Source organism: Heterodontus francisci, chromosome 13, assembly GCF_036365525.1.
Source record: "Heterodontus francisci isolate sHetFra1 chromosome 13, sHetFra1.hap1, whole genome shotgun sequence".
Classification (NCBI taxonomy): Eukaryota; Metazoa; Chordata; class Chondrichthyes; order Heterodontiformes; family Heterodontidae; genus Heterodontus; species Heterodontus francisci.
Genome location: NC_090383.1, coordinates 16,117,699 through 16,135,523, shown reverse-complemented (window position 1 = coordinate 16,135,523; position 17,825 = coordinate 16,117,699). Strand labels below are relative to the sequence as shown.

The 17,825-nt window shown below is 40.3% G+C and overlaps 1 protein-coding gene across 10 annotated transcripts in view; it reads right to left on the bottom strand.

Annotated features, from left to right (window-relative positions):
* ralgapa2 (Ral GTPase activating protein catalytic subunit alpha 2) overlaps window positions 1–17,825 on the bottom strand; it is a 616,204-nt gene that overhangs the window by 289,612 nt on the left and 308,767 nt on the right. For all 10 annotated transcript variants that reach the window (XM_068044400.1, XM_068044396.1, XM_068044394.1 and 7 more), the window contains one exon: window positions 16,554–16,709. In XM_068044400.1, the coding sequence (XP_067900501.1) occupies window positions 16,554–16,709 (156 nt within the window). The remainder of the gene's footprint in view (window positions 1–16,553; window positions 16,710–17,825) is intronic.

The following is a 17,825-nucleotide window of genomic DNA, read 5'->3' as shown; positions in this document are numbered from 1 at the left end:
TTGGTACTTTTTCAGTACCAGTGCTGTTACTTCTACAGATTACTGTTTTTGTAAAAAAAAAAGAGAAAGTGTAACTAATACTTAATACACAAATAATATCAAGGCAGGAAGAGCATTCATAACAGGGATACATACTGTAGCCTTAGCAAACAGATATTCCACAATTACTGTGGCTGGTCTAACCTGTTAAACTTCCAACTCATCGGAAAGCCACAATCTGTATGGGAAAATGGCAAGATGAGAACATCTGCCCTTTATCAGCAGGATCATAAAAATCAACTAATTCAAATACAGGCATGTTTTTCTTCCCTTTTAAAGCACAGTTCAGTAAATATGAACTGCAGCAGGCTGCTTGCTACCTGGTAAATGAATCACTTTAATTGAATGCTTTGTACACAGTGCTTGCAGAAATGCAAGCAGTAATGAAAACATATGGTGGTAGCAAAAAGCAGTTGGTGAGTGCACTTTGTTACTGCGACAATCCCTTCATTCCTGGATGATTGACCGTTGATAAAAAAAATCTGCAAAATCATTTTGCTTGCTGTTAATTTCAAGTCTTTTATTATTGCACCGTTTATTTCATTGAGGTGAAAAGTCAGTGAAGTCGAAAAAACACAGCTCTTTGTGTAATTAACCAGCATGATAACATGTGTATGCATTTCTTGAAAAAAATACAGCATTTCAAAAAGTTATTACTTAATGTTATTTTTTGGAGGGGCACAACGGTGTTTGGGTGGAGTTGTGGCTCCTCCCACCAGGGAGAAGGGAAATGTAAAACATGAGGAGCAAGTTGGGTAATTAAGGCAAACCCTGGAAGGTTCTCGGGGAAGTGAGGGGTAAAGTGCTGTTGTGTTCTGGCTCATCACCAGTTTATTAAACGCACTGTTCCATGTACAGTTGTGCCTGTAGCTTCTACAAAAGTTGAAAAGCTTATTATCTGTGGGTCTTCATAATGGTACTGACAAAAATATGCACAATTTCTGCACTCTTTAGCACTGTTTATAACAAAATGACCAACCATTTTGTAGTTAACCACCTTTCCTATACAAATCAAAATAAAGTTTTTAATAAAAGGCACTTAAAGCACTGCTATTCTGTACAGGGCATAGTTCTAATTGTGCTTCATCCTACCAACATAAAATATCTGCCATAACACTGGATTTAGCAAATATGAAATCAATTGATGAAATGGATAATTGACAGATGCTAAAACTAATAAAACAGATACTTTAATGCGAGCAAATATTACTTGAAATTCCAACAGAAAAGCAAGTCAAAAAATATACAGATGTATTTCATCATCCAGACAGAATAAGCTTAATGCTGTTCAAATGCTACCATTGTCCATTAAATGTAGCATTTTATATATATGATCAAAACCTAGAAACAGGAAAACTTTAGAACACAAGTATTACTTTGTTAGCATGCTCTATCTAAGCTCATCTTGTCCTAGAGACCTACCTCCTGCTCTCTCAATCCCATTTTCGCTCGGCTCTTAACCACCCAACTTCTCCTCCTAGCCCCCGTGATAGCTGACTTGGTAAATATTTATTTTTGCTTAGGCACGGTCACCTTCCCTTTCAAAATCATTACCTCTTCCTCAAAATAAAAAGCACCCTCTGACCCTGTTAACCATCAGCTCAACCCCAACCTCTTAATCATCTGAAACTCCAATGACTTTCTGTATAGGCACAACACAGAAACAGCTCTAACCAAGATAGCAAATGAAATGCACTGTGACCATAGGGCATTAGTCCTCCTCATCTCCTCTCCAATTTTGACAGAGCCAATCGCACCATCTTCCTCCTAATCTTCTCCTCTGTTATCCAGCTCCATGAAACTGCCCTCACCTAGTTCCACTCTTGCGTATCAGATCATAGCCAGAGCAATTCTACCAATGGCTTCTTTTCTCAGGCACCCACTATCACCTTATGAGTGCCCCCATGGATCAATCCTTAACCCTCCCCTCTTCAATATCTGCCTGTTGCCCCTTAGTGAGATCATCTGCAGATATGGAGTCAGCTGCCAAATTTACACTGATGATGCCCAGTTCTGCTTCTCCACCATGGTTCTGAAACTCCTCCACTGCCTCCAAACTATCAGACTGTCTATTCGACATCCAGTCTTGGACGAACAGTAATGTTCTGCCAGGTAAATATTGGTAAGATTGGAGCTAATATCTTGGGCTCCCGCCACCAACTCCATCCTCTTCTTGTCTAACATCTTAGGCTGTGTAATCTCAGTGTCCTGTTCAACCTTGGGTTGATTCCCAACCCAGCATCCTCTCCATCATAAAGAGCGTATTCCCAACTCCATAACATCAACTACCGTGCCCTACCCACTCCATCTCAGCCTATTTGCTGCTAAAAATTTCATTCATGTTTTTGTCATCTCCAGACTCAATTATTCCAATGCCTTCCTGGCCAGTCTCCCATCCTCTATAAAGGTCAGATGCAAAACTCTGTTAAAGGCACAATAGTAGTTGATGCTGTTGTCCTGCTTGACAATTAGATCCGTCCTACAATAGTTTTCTGCCTAATGCCTTTAATTTAAAATTCTCATCCTTGTTCTCAAATTCATTTGTGACCTTGGCCCTGCCCATTTCTGTAACCTCCTTCAACCCTACAAGGTCATTGGGCATTACTCCTTTTTGCTCAACCATGAGTGGCTCTAAGTTCCAGTAGTGATACCTGCACCAAATCAGTTAATATGCTCAATTTTTTATGAAGATAATTTGGAGATGACTATGAATATATATGAATATGAACAATATAGCTTAAAGAAAAAGATTTTTTAACTATAAAAACGTAGGCCTAGAAATTGGATTTTGTTTTTTTTCTGTCATGGCCATAAAATGGGTTCAACAAAGGCAAATTTTGAGGACCAACACCTACGCCCCAAGGACACCAGAAAGAGATCCAACCCAATAATGGACCAGCCTATTTTTCAGGCATCGAGGGTGACTGCCTCAAAATGGCATTAGGCCCCTTGCACAAGTTAATGAAGCGCTTTACACCCATTTTAGGATGCCTCTCAGAAATTGAGCCTCCCAGAGCAAAGCAAGTGCTGGGCTTGCTCCACTCAGTTTTTGCTGCTGCAAATATTGCCTTGCAAGCAGTCTCTAACAAAAAGGTAAGTAATTTTTTTTTTCAATTTTCATGTGAACTCAGAGGAGCAGGAGTGCTCCTCCCAGCTCCACAACAATCCTGACGGCTGCTGCCAGCTGTAATCAGCAACCCAATCCCATGATTTTTCTGCAGCTGAAAAAATACAATTTTTTTAACTCACATTTCAACCGCTTGGATTTGAATGGAAATGGATAATGTCCACAATCAACTAAAGGGTCATATCCATACAAACAGATGGATTGCAAAACTTCATGTGTTATAGGACTGAAACACCATGATGCTATCTACTGCTGCCTCAGGGTAAGAAAAAGGTCAGCAGTACAAAACTGAATTTGCTTTACAGAATACAAACCAACAGCTGCTTTAAAGACAGCTTTCCTAGTTTTTAAAGAGCAAAGAGATGACACCACTTTACATGGGATGTAAGGGAAAGAATTATAAAAGTATCTTGTCTATAATTGCATTTAATTACAGCACAGTTTTATACATTTAGCATAACTATTTGCTGGAGGTACAAGAGGGATGCTACTGCCCAAGAAACTGTTCCCAACTATGAACTGTTGTCTTCAGAAGAGTAAGAATAGTAGTTACCTCCTGCTTTCCTCCTCCCACTACCCCATAGCAAGGACTCTATTCTACTTGTTCCATGTTTTTTTCTTTTCTAAAATACATTTAAGATTCTTTTGAAAATCTTGCAATTTATTAGAGTTAAAATTAAAAGTATTAAAACGATCAGTTTCATTTGTTCATTGCATGATGTGCATAACAACAAAATTGGCCTAACTATAATCACTAGGATTCATTTTGTTTCAGGAATTTCAATTGCAACAAAATGAAACCTTGAGGCTAAAATGTGTATTACAACAAAGATTGTACAAAAGAATGGCTACATCCTTTTAAGTTATCCTTCATACTACCCTTGCCCGGATGAGTAGTATATTTTCGCTATCTGAAGACCCAACACCTCTTGGTATTGTATTCAGCAGCATGAGAATATTGTGTATGGCTTGGGAATGCTCCCAGTTAAATTATAGAGGTCAACAGACACACACACTAAATATCCAACATTTTGCTCATATGCCTGATTATGTAAAACCCGAAAAGCCAATTTATGTTTTTTTTAAAATAATGAGGTTTATAATTACACTCTTTCACTGGTAATCTATCAAAAGTATAAATCAAGAAATTGACTAAAAATGTAACAATTGGATTATTCTTCAAACCAACAAAATCTCAACAAGTTATCCTTTCAAGTAATATGTGCATTATTCATTCTGGAAATCAACTGGCAACTGGGGAAAAAGGGGGCTTGCCCAGTTATTGTATTAATCGTTTTGATTTCATTAGATTTTTGTCCATTCATCAATGAAATAATGTATTATTTACTTGTTACTACACTGAAGAGCGTGAGGATTATGATGTTGCATGATCTTTGTAGTATGAATGGGGCTGCACTCCACATGAAAAACAAGTAGTTAAAATTATAACAATCAATCTGACTTGTTTAATGGCTGCTGAGCAATTTCAGAGATCCAGCAATGCTTATAGAGCACTGCTGTTTTAATTCACACCCCTAAGTTTATTATTGGCAGTTACTCATTTACAATTAATTACTGGCTGTTGATACCCCAGCCATCTGGCACCCTCTGAAATGGTATTACTATCTAACAATTGCAACAGTGCTCAAACTAAGCTTTAAGAGTTCTCTACAACATATGGGAATTTACAGCAAGTATGTTGAATAGCATTGTGAATATTGCTTCAAATTAATCCAGGAAATGAGGATCAGAGAACATTAATTTAAAACAGATACTATGAAATACTTCTTTACTCGAAGAGTGATAAATGTTTGATGCAATCTGGCAGGCAGTATACTAAGAGGCAAAAATGTCAGCACTGTTCAAAACAGTCTGCTATTATTAAAGAGCTAGAGTACTAGAGATTATTAGTTTCTCTGGTCCGAATGTCCTTTTCACATCCTTAACTTTCCTTATGCTCATAAAATAAAAGGCAGACTTACTGACTGTAACAAAAACAGGAACGAAAGGTCACAGACCTGAAATCTTAACTCTGTTTCTTTTTCCACAGATGCTGTCAGATATGCTGAGAATTTCCAGCATTCTGTGTTTTTATAGGCTTACTGACTACCTAACTTCAAGATTTCTTCATTGAATACCCTCAAATGATTCTACATACATATAGTTTAGATTTTCAAATTAAATGCAAAATTCAGCATCTTGCCATTATTAGAACACATAATATATTCCCTGAGATTGTTTTAATAATATACATTAGATAAAACACAGAAGTTATTCCAGTAAAATCTGAGAAAATGTCACATTCTCATAAAATGCAGAACAGTTTTGTACACCAGAAGTAAAAGGTTAGTCAGATGGTTGTGTGTGCCATCTAGGGGTAGAAATTAATAAAACATCAATGAGGATACATCTGCAGTTAGTTGTGGTACAAACATGCATTAATTAATTTCACAGCCCTTATTTTGAGAAAGGGAAGACTACTGATAGTCCATCAGATTTATTAGTGATACAATGAGGTATAAATTAAAGACAACTGCTCAATAACTTAATCCTGTTTGCCCCTTCTCCATGAACACAACAATATATCAGACTTTCAAACTAAGTTTTCCTTTGCAGTTTTGAAACTAAAAAGACATATTTATGCAGCCCCTTTATCAACCTCAGAAGTGTAGTTGTAATGAAGGGAACATAGCAGCCAATTAGCATGCAGCAAGGTCCCACAAACAGCAATCCAATAATAACCAGTTAATCAGTTTTTTTTACTGTTGCTAGAGGGATAAATATTGGCCAGGACACCAGGGAGAAGTCCCCTGCTATTCTTCAAATAGTGCCATGGAAACTTTAACACTCATTTGAGAGGTCAGATGAGAGCTCGGTTTAACATATTTTCCGAATGTGCAGCATTCCCTCGCTACTATACTGGGTTCCTTGGAGCATTCACTACCCACATCCCCCTTCCACGCCCCAACACTACCTCTTTCTGGATTTGTCCCTAGAAAAAAACCTATCCTCCAATTCACTTAGAACAGCACTTTCAAATCCCAACAGTCCAGCCTCTGGCTCTCTGTTCGCCACAACATTTCTCCAACCACTGATTTGCTCAACCCCACCCTCACCTCCACCTTTGATGCCCTAGTCCCCAATAAAACCATTACACTCTCTCACCCTGGCCATTCCACCAGTACAGATCTCATCTCTGCTCCCTTAAGTCCATATGATGCAGACTCGAAAGGATATGGTGGACAATTGGTTCAGCCATCCACCGCCAGATAAGGCTGGACCATTTAAAGCACTATTGGGTCCTTGTCTCATCTGCTAAAACTGCTCACTATTCCAGGATCATCCTGGAATGCAAAGATAACACCCAGCTTCTTTTCTCTACTGAAAACTGTCTTCTTAAACCCCTCTCCCCTGTCCCCTCCACCCTCACCACTAACACTAAGTGCAAAGAGCTCATAACTTTGTCACTAAAAGCGAGACCATCCGATCAGCTGCCTCTGCCACATTCCTCCCTTCCACTAGCCCACCTGGCCCAACTTCCTCCAATGCTCCCCTGTGCCCTAGCCCTGAACTTACATCTTTCTCTAGTTTCTCTCCTATCTCCCCTTATACACTCTCTGAGCTCATCTTGTCCAAGAGACCCACTGCCTGCTCCCTCGATCCTATTCCCATTAAACTGCTGACCACCGAAATTCCCCTGCTAGTCCCCATGTTAGCCAATATTGTTAACTATTCTCTCTCCTTCAAATCTGCTGTCATCACCTCTCTCCTCAAAAAAAAAAATCCTTGACCCCACTGTTCTTGCAAACTATCGTCCCATCTCCAACCTCCCTTTGTTTTCCAAAGTCCTGAGTGTGTTGTCATCTCCCAAATGTTTCCTGGAGCTCCATGTTTGAATCTCTCCAATCAGGTTTCTGCTCCTGTCACAGTATTGAAACAGCTATCAAAGTCACAAATGACATCGGTAAACTTTCCCTCCTCATACTTCTCAACCTGTCTGCAGCTCTTAACACAGTTGACTACACCATCCTCCTCCAACTCCTCTCCACTGTCATCCAGCTGGGTGGGACTGCTCTCACTGGGTTCCATTCTTATCTATCTAATCGGAGCCAGAGAATCACTTGCAATGGACTTCTCTTCCTGCCCCCACATGGTTACCTCAGGTGTCCCCCAAGGATCTATCCTTGGCCCCCTTCTACTTCTCATTTACATGCTCCCCTCAGTGACATCATCCAAAAGCACAGCCTTGGTTTGCAAATGAATGCTGAAGACACCCAGCTCCAACTCACCACTACTTCACTTAACTCCTCCACTGTTAGTAAATTATCAGACTCTTATCCGACATCCAGTACTGCATGGGCAGAAATTTCCTCCACTTAAATATTGGGAAGACTGAAGCCATCATTTTTGGTCCCCGCTCCAAACTCTGTTTTCTAGTTACTGACTCCATCCCTCTCCAGGGCAACAGTATGAGATTAAGCCAGTCTGTTTGCAACCTTGGTGTCACATTTGGCCAAGAGATGAGCTCCTGACCTCATATTCATGCCATCACTAAGACTGCTTAATTCCACCTCCGTAACATCACCCAAATTCGTTTGTCTCAGTTCACCTGCTGCAGAAACCCTCGTTCATGCTTTTGTTACCTCTAGACTTGACTATTCCAATGCACTCCTGGCTGGTCTCCTACATTCTACCCTCCGTAAACCCATCCAAAACTCTGCTGCCTGTGTCTTAACTCGCACCAAATTCTGTTCCCCAATCACTCCTGTGCTCACTGAGCTACATTGGTTCTTGATCAAGCAACTTCTTGATTTTAAAGTTCTCATCCTGGTTTTCAAATCTCTCCATAGCCTCGCACCTCCCATCTCTGTAATCTCCTCCAGCCCTACAACCCTTCGGGATATCTGTGCTCCTCTAATTCTGGCCTCTTGGGCATCCCCGATTTTAATTGCTCCACCTGTCCTAGGTCCAACCATCTTCAGCTGCTTCATCAATGACCTTCCTTCAATCATAAGGTCAGAAGTGGGATGGTCGCTGATGATTACACAATGTTCAGCACCATTCTTGACTCCTCAGATACTGAAGCAGTCCGTGTAGAAATGCAGCAAGACTTGGACAATATCCAGGCTTGGGTTGATAAGTGGCAAATAACATTCGCGCCACACAAGTGCCAGGCAATGACCATCTCCAACAAGAGAGACTCTAACCATTTCCCCTTGATATTCAATGGCATTACCATCGCTGAATCCCCCACTATCAACATCCTAGGGGCTACCATTGACCAGACACTGAACTGGAGTAGCCATATAAATACCGTGGCTACAAGAGCAGGTCAGAGGCTAGGAATCCTGCGGCGAGTAACTCACCTCCTGACTCCCCAAAGCCTGTCCACCATCTACAAGGCACAAGTCACAAGTCAGCAGTGTGATGGAATACTCTCCACTTGCCTGGATGGGTGCAGCTCCAACAACACTCAAGAAGCTCGATAACATCCAGGACAAAGCAGCCTGCTTGATTGCCACCCCATCCACAAACATTCACTCCCTCCACCACTGTGGCAGCAGTGTGTACCATCTACAAGATGCACTGCAGCAACGCACCAAGGATCCTTAGACAGCACCTCCCAAACATGCGACCTCTACCAACTAGAAGGACAAGGGCAGCAAATAGATGGGAACACCACCACCTGCAAGTTCCCCTCCAAGTCACACACCATCCTGACTTGGAACTATATCGCCGTTCCTTCACTGTCACTGGGTCAAAATCCTGGAACTCCCTTCCAAACAGCACCGTGGGTGTACCTACCCCACATGGACTGCAGTGGTTCAAGAAGGCAGCTCACTACCACCTTCTCAAGGGCAATTAGGCTTGGGCAATAAATGCTGGCTTGGCCAGCGACGCCCACATCCCATGAATAAAAAAAAAGGAAAAAAAACATTGGCAGCTGAAGGCATGGCCGCCAAGCCCCTAAGCTCTGGAATTCCCTCCCTAAACCTCTCCACCTAGTTTTCCTCCTTCAAGACACTCCTTAAAACCTACTCCTTTGACCAAGCTTTTGATCATTCGAACTAATATATCCTTTTGTGTCTGTCATATTTTGTTTTATAATGCTCCTGTGAAATGCCTTATGTTAAAAACGCTATATAAATATAAGTTGCTGTTGCTGACACGAGCCCAGATTTTGTGCTCAAGTATCTGGGGGCAGATGTGAACCCACAACCCTCTGACTCAGATGCAGCTACCATTCAGCCACAAACAACACTGTGTTGATAATCACAAATACGTATCAAAAAGTTGATAATGTGAGGAACGTATTATAGACATAATGTAGGATAACATATGATACACAAAGCGCAGAATTGAAGCACCAAAAAATTACACTTCAAAGTCTCAAGTGCTACTAAAGGCCCCACCTGCTCTCAAAGAACAGTAAATATTCAGAACACTCCTGGGTTGATCAACTCATTTGAAAAAGAGCTGGATAAACATTTATAAAATGGTATTGAAGGTTCCAGCAAAAGGATAGACTGAGATGACTAACAGTCTGTAAAACACAAGAGTTCTGTACTGTTAAGGCTACAGAAATAGCTCAGGAGGAAGGCAACTGTACAAATCCCAATGTAATGAGTGTATCTTCCGTGGTTGCATAGTCAACCCCAGGATGTCCCAAATGACAACAGAAAATACTGGAAATACTCAGCAGGTCTGGCAGCATCTGTGGAGAAAGAGAAAGAGAGTTAAAGTTTCAGGTTGATAAAAGGTCATCAACCTGAAATGTTAACTCTCTTTCTCGCTCCATAGACGCTGCCAGGCCTACTGGGTACTTCCAGCACTTTCTGCTTTTATTTCAGATTTCCAGCATCCGCAGTATTTTGCTTTAATCCAGCATGTCCCATCCTTAGCTCTTTCCTATTTCTTGGTGACATCATCCATAAACACAGGCTCTGCCAGTGTATGTTTGCCAATGACAGCCTCACCTCTCTGTCACCATTCAACCTCACAACTTTGCCATACGGACTAACATCAAGTTATGGAGGAACCAGAACTCCTTCAAAATAAACAGCAGCAAGAGCAAAGCTACTTTGCTCAGATTCTACCAGAATCTCAGCACTTTAGCACCAGTTCTATCCAGTTGTCTAGCTGCTCAAACTAAAATCAACAGTGCACAACTGCACTGTCCTGCCAACCCCGAGCTAAGCTTCAAACCGACATCGCCAAAATAATCTATTTTCATCTGACATATTGCCCATTTTATTTCTTTATGTTTTTCATGTCCCATAGGCAAATGCAATCAAGTGGGAGAAATCACTAAAGTAGCTACAAAATCTCTTGCAAAGTTGTTCACATACTTTTGTTACTGCTTTTTTCAAACAAAGAAACAAATTCATATGTAAGGAATCAAAATAATAAAGATCTGCATTTTACTAGAAACCAGCTAACATTTTGCTTTTTTTAATAAATGCATATGACTTTTTAAACTACAGAGGTATTACTATGTGGACAAATGTGAGATATTACTTCCATACCTCATAATGGGCATTACCCTTAATCACAAAAGATTTTGGCCCCACGCATGTTCCACAGTCCACCTAATAACAAGGGCTCATGTTACAACAATATCCTGAAATCTGCAGAGCGTTACTCATCCCTCCAGCGATTGTGTGAGGAAATTAGCTTAGGTCTTACTGTGCACAGTGTGTGAATGTGTAAATATCAAAGAATGAAGATTGAAACTCAAGCTGTCATTCATGATCATCTGGATATAACTGACGTGGAACAAATTACTTACATATTAAAGGTATAGTCTAATCTATTCCACAAAACCTTCATACACAATACTTTCTCCTGTCTGGAGCTCAAACAAATTACTCAATCTTTTAAAGCAGTTCATAGCTAGCCACACTAGTGAAGTCTGTTTAAATGTCAGGTACTTCATGAGGAATGCCACATCCTCCTACCCAGACTCCCTCCAGATGTCGTGTCCATCCTGCAAAGGCAATGACCACTAATGCTAGAGGCTGGAAGGACAGCCCATTTAACATCTTATAACTACTAATGAAGGGCCATGAATGCTCTTTGATCCGCAATGAATAAGGAGATTCAGCTATCACAGTCACACAAATAACAATATTACCGTAACTGATTGCACCATGAAAATGAGGAGTCAGATAATGGGAGTCAATCATATTTCATTTCGCAATGAATCTGCCTACATTCTTCAGGCTAGCTGGTCTCTTGGTTGAGCTGCCTGCATGATTTGTGGGAGTGTGACCACTTTGGACTTCAATGTCAGATTGAAGGTCAGTCAGAAATTGAGTGTCCTCGGAGACTACAGCAATGAGAGTCACATACCGAGCTTTCCTTGCCTGGTTGGGTCTTGTCTGTATCAAGCAAGCAACAGCTTCTAAATTTGTTTTCGCACCTTGATTACCTCAAAAAAATGATTGTCCTAAATTTATTTTGGGAGGACAGAGGTTTGGAAAGTAAACAGCCACTCCCACTCCACATATCATACACAATCTGATACTACGTTCCATGAAGTCACTAAATGAGATTCCCACAAAAGCAGCTATTAGCAGTCAAGTGCAACACTGTGAATGGTGGAAGGGGAGTTGGATGTGACAAGCTCGTTTTAAAAAATGGAATCATGCTGGTCATTCTAGACTGGAGTGAACTACCTCTTAATTCAAAAAAATGACTGCTGCTTAGCTGATGAGAACTTCACTGATCTCAAGAGCTTTCCAAAACTGTCCTCTTCAGGGCATATTTGGAATGGCTTATGAACTTTATTAATTAATGCTTTTTAAAATACCTGATCTTCAAATAAGCTGTTATCTGAAAAAGGCCACTCCATCAGCCTCTTCTGTAAGTCTGGAAGCTCAAGATGAATGGACAGGACAGCAGTCTGGGCAACTATACAGACTCTTGTGTTCACACATACAAGATTTACTTGGGCAGCATCAGCAGTTTATCTTATAGGTCGGTGCTGTCAGCATGAGCGAGCACCCAATTTCCAGCCGATACTAAATATCTAAGAACTAGCCAAGCCAATCCAGGTGGATTGTTCATGCATGAATTCACCCAGGATATCTGGTGACAGGTCAGATGAATCTGGAACATGCCCTGGGAATAAAGCCTCTTTCGCAATTGATTCAGATTTCTCCTTAAAAACCAGAGCCTTGGAACTTAGAAATGACAGCTTACAGAACACCATGGGAGTTTATAAAGACTGAACTTCTGAAATGTGAATCCTTCACCCATCTCCTCCTCCTCAGAGACGGGAGAGTCTAACTGCCATCGGCAAACTACTTGGCCTTGAGTGATGAATACCATGAAGCCTCCCTTACTTTGGATGAACTCTATCCTGATATTTAGTAATGTCTGTAATGTACTAGAGTTGTGCCCCCTAGGCTATCATTGTATGTGGTCTGGGAGAGATGAACACCATCTCAATAAACTGGGCCAGTTGCTAAAACAACGTTCAAACTGTGTACATAAATCTAAAGAGCTTTATGAGGAGGCTCCTGTGACGTAGCAGGGGAAGGAAGAGAAATGTTGGCTTTAAGGGCAATAGCAGAAAATGACTAAGTTAGGATAACGTGGCATGAGCAGAAACCATCATTGGTTGAATGAATATAGGCAGTACAGCATGCGTCAAAAACACCTCATGGCATAATAAGCAGACCAAACAAGATAAGGCCGGTGGAGTATTAACTGTATTCCTATAGACAGTAGACCACTAGATGACAATTCTCTCACATGACCTTAGAAGCGTATAAGTTTAAAATAGTTAAGTGAGGTTATCATGAATACAGAAGCATAATTAAAGTGCTGAACAGAGCAACCTTGGAGAGACAAGGAATTAGTTCTACTGTCTGCACTACAGATCTGGATAAAATGGATTTCTACCATTTCTCCAAAGTAGGTACGTTATCAAAGTGGGTATAAAAAGTGAGAGTAAAAGTTAGAATATACTGCTTTAAGATGGGCAGCTGAAACTGAAGACATTGAAGTTTAAAATCAAGGCATCCAAAGTTCTATCCACTGGGCTGGTGACATGCAGCCATGTGGACACATCACTTGCATCAATACAATATAAGGTAGAACACAGAAAATCTCCTAATCTATTGATCCTTAATAAAATATTAAAGCTCCTGTCACTAGATCTTTGGACCTATTAATTAATAAGATTGGCAAGAGTGGCTATAATCTGACATAGGGCTCCTCAAACAATAACTTTCTGCTTCTCCAGAGAGCAGAATACTAGGAACAGGAGTAGTTAATTTAGTCCATTGAATCGGTTATGCGATTCAATGAGATCATGGTTGATCTATGACCTAAATCGATATATCAGCCTTTGCCACATGTCCCTCAATACATTTGGTTAACAAAAATCTATCAATCTCAGATTTAAAATTAACAATTGATCCAGCATCAATCACCATTTTCAGAAGAGTGTTCCAAACTTCTACCATCCTATGTGTGCAGCAGTGTTTCCCAATTTCACTCCTGAAAGATCTGGCTTTAGTTTTTAGACTATGCCCCATAGTCCCTGACATCCCAAATAATCCGTTTCCCTCAATATCTTGGAAACTCCAATTAAATTGCCCCTCAGCCTTCTAAATTCCTGGGACTATAACCCCAGTTTTTGTAATCTTTCCTCGTAATTTAACTCTTGAAGTCCAGGTATTATTCTGGTAAATTTACACTGCACTCCCTCCAAGGCCAATATCTCCTTCCTAAGGTGTGATGCGCAGAACTACTCACAGTACTCCGGGTGTGGTCTAACCAAGGCTGTAGAGAGAAGTCTTGCTGCAACTGTACAAGGCATTGGTGAGACCACACCTAGAGTACTATGTACAGTTTTTGTCTCCTTACTTAAAAAGGGATATACTTGCATTGGAAGCAGTTCAGAGAAGGCTCACTAGACTGACTGCAGGGATGAAGGGGTTTTCTTATGAGGAAAGGCAGAGCAGGTTGGGCCTACACTCACTGGAATTTCGAAGAACGAGAGGTGATCTTATTGAAACCTATAAGATTTTGAGGGGGCTTGACAGGGTAGATGATGAGAGGATGTTTCCCTTGTGGAGGAATCCAGAACTAGGGGGCAAGTTTCAAATTAAGGTGTCTCCTTGCCAACCTGAAAATTCCCCCTTTATCCCGACTCTCTGCTTCCTATTAGTTAGCCAATCCTCTTTCCAGGCTAATATATTACCACCAACACCATAAGCTCTTACTTTGTGTAGTAACCTTTTATGTGGCACTTTATCAAATGCCTTCTGAAAATCCAAATACACTGCATCTACCTCTTCCCCTTTATCCACTCTGCTTGTTACACAATAAATTCTAATAAATTTGTCAAACATGATTTCCCTTTCATAAAACCATGTTGACTCTGCCTGATTGCATTATGATTTTCTAAATGTCCTGCTACGACTTCCTTCATAATGGATTCCAGCATTTTCCCAATGACATATGTTGGGTTAACTGGCCTATAGTCCTATAGTTTTCCACTTTCTGTTGCCCTCCTCCCCCCCACTACTTTCTTGAATAGAGAATAGAATCTGCTGGGACTTTTCCAGAACCTAGGGAATTTTGGAAGATTACAACCAATGCATCCACGATCTCTGCAACCACTTTATTATCCATACAAAAGGCAGACGATTACCTGGATAGGATTCAAGCCTAGGCCTCAGAGGTAAAAGGACCTCAGAGGTGACACAGTACTCATCTCAGTCAACAGAACTAACTACATATTATTGTTTAACTTGCGATCTAAACACTAGGATAAACAGCGAATACATTCTATGAAAAGTGCACATAAAAAGCATTTTAACAGGACATTTATAAAATTAAACAGGGAACTCTTGTTAAAGGATAGATATTAAAATAAGATTTAATTTTATTAATAATCTGCAAGTGCTCGTATTGCTTTTATTAACATACAGAAAGATGCAAAGAAAATGTGACGGTCAGCCCACAACTACAGATATCTCAGTTAAATGTTGATGTTTATGGTACTGGGAAAAGGCTAGCTAACCTTTTCCAGTCATGGGAAAGGTATTCAAGGCTATTTTCTCACCCACTGAGAAGACCTCAGATTCAAGAACATTGCTTTACTGGGTATTAGGAAGTTGTGTCATGGCTCATGAGTTCCAATGCCAGGATCAGCTGATATTTGAGAGAAGTACATTTGCAATTTGACTCAAATCTTTTATGCTGTGACAAGGACCCAACTTTCATCATCATATAGGTCATTCAAAAAGTGTTGTGGTCGAGGTCCTTATCATTTGGACTGGTACCTTCTCTCAAGACCGTTTATGCAGTTGATCCCAACAAATGATTCAGATGGTACTAACTAGCAGGAATTAATCAGAAATTCACTAATGACAGCTGCATATGTATCAGACTGTTCTTACATCCTGGATACATGTCCTGACATTGAGGAAAAACTCTGGTCAGTCCCTGCACCAATGGACTGACAGGTGCCAATAAGACTACCATGCCAACATTTGCCATGTTGTGATAGCTGAAAACTTTCTGTCCTGTATTGTTATAGTGATTTGCCTAGGGGCGGGTCCTCTATTCATTTCTCTGCACCTTATGGTCTTGCACTTTCCTCTTCAGGTGCTCGTAGGAGTCTCCCATTTTCAATTTCAAGTTATCGAACATCATCATTCTCATTCTCTCTATTGGTCTACATCCCTCCAATCTTCCTTCAATCAGCTCTTTCAGCAAGTTCTCATGCCTTAGAATATGGCCAATTTAACCTGTCCGGTAAACCAACCATCATAGAGACTCTGGTAGAATTCATAAGATTATTAAGGATGAGGAAGGCTATGCATCCCACCATAGTTCATCTATCCAAAGAGAACCTACATATTTTCTAGGTCATCAATGAACACCAGGTTAAGATGCCTCTCATTTACCTCAGTTCTTTTGGTGAACTCTGTTTCCCCAAATACTGCAAGTATATCATAAAGTACCACTTAATACCTTAAATCTACCTGTGGGCTTTGTGCCAATCCTCTTTATATTTGGCTTTTATGGTTTGGTATTCTGAACTTCGTAAATGTAGAAATAGAATTTCAAATTATAGTCTCATACCTGAATCCAGAGAGACGATCATAGAGTTCAAGTCTTAAAAAAATATTAAACAGGACAGACAGAAATGTTTCTCGATTGAAATGGGTACATTACCGCAATGAAATATTTAACTTATGTACATAAGAGAGAATTCAGCCCATTTGTCATTTGGTAGATTGCTTTTCTATTTTCCCAAGAATTTTTCTTCACACTTACTTGAGAACACCCTTGCTTTGGTTTAGACTGCACACTTTATTTTGACTTTTAAAACAAAACACAAACAAGAAAATGGTTGTATTACCTGATCCTCACACACGATGCCTCGGTGTATCACATGATAAAAGTGAACTAAGAAATCAGAGTTTGGCAAGACATCTTGGCGCTTAGTCATAATGTCACAGATTAGCTTGTATGCTTGCAGCTTTCCTTCCTTGTATTCATTGGGCAGAGTTGTTGCCTAAAAAAGTTACAGCTATACAATTAAACTGCTAGAGTTTGATTAGCTTAGACTGAATTTTTAATTACATTTACAGAAGAGATGTAAGTATGCTTTGATCTACTTCAGACTTAAGCCCATTTTATTTTGCATTTCGGTAAACTGCATCAAAACTGATGAAAGGTCATCAACCTGAAGCGTTAATTCTGTTTCTCTCTCCGCTGATGTTGCCGGACCTGCTCAGTATTGCAGCATTTTCAGTTTTTTAATTTCAGGTTTCCAGCAACTGCAGTATTTTGCTTTTGTATATATAAATACTTGGAATGTATTCACTTTTCTACAGAACTAAAATTGTAAGATAGCATCAGTTAGCACCTAAGCCAAATGGAACATTGCAAAATCAGAAGTAAAACGAAGGGAATTTTCCAATTTGATATTAGCTCAATGTCAGGTATCTGCCTGAGAAAGGAATTTTCTTATAACTTAATGGAATTAGAAAATACAAAATAAATAGTTCTTCATTCACCAAATATCTGAGTACATCAAAATATGTAATCCTGTTATTGTCCTCAAGTCATCAAACTACTGACGTAGCAGAATCACAGAATTGTTACAGCACAGAGGAGACCATTCGGCCCGTCGTGTCTGCGCCAGCTCTCCCAAAGAGCAGTTTACCTAGTACCACGCCCCGACCTTCTCCCCATAGCCCTGCACATTCTTCCTTTGCAGATAACAATCCAATTCCCTCTTGAATGCCTCAATTGAAACTGCCTCCCCCACACTCTCAGGCAGTCCATTCCAGATCCTAACCACTCGCTGTGTGAAAATGTTTTTCTTCATTTCACTATTGCTTCTTTTGCCAATTTCCTTAAATCTGCGCCCTCTTGTTCTTGATCTTTCCACCAATATCTATCCTATCCAGACCCCTCATGATTTTGCACACCACTATCAAATTTCCTCTCAACCTTCTCTTCTCCAAAGAAAACAGTACCAACTTCTCCAATCTATCCACGTACCTGAAGTTCCTCATCCTTGGAACCATTCTCGTGAACCTTTTCTGCACTCTCTCCAATGCCTTCACATCTTTCCTAAAATATGGTGCCCATAAATATCTTCTATGAATAAACTATGTGTTGT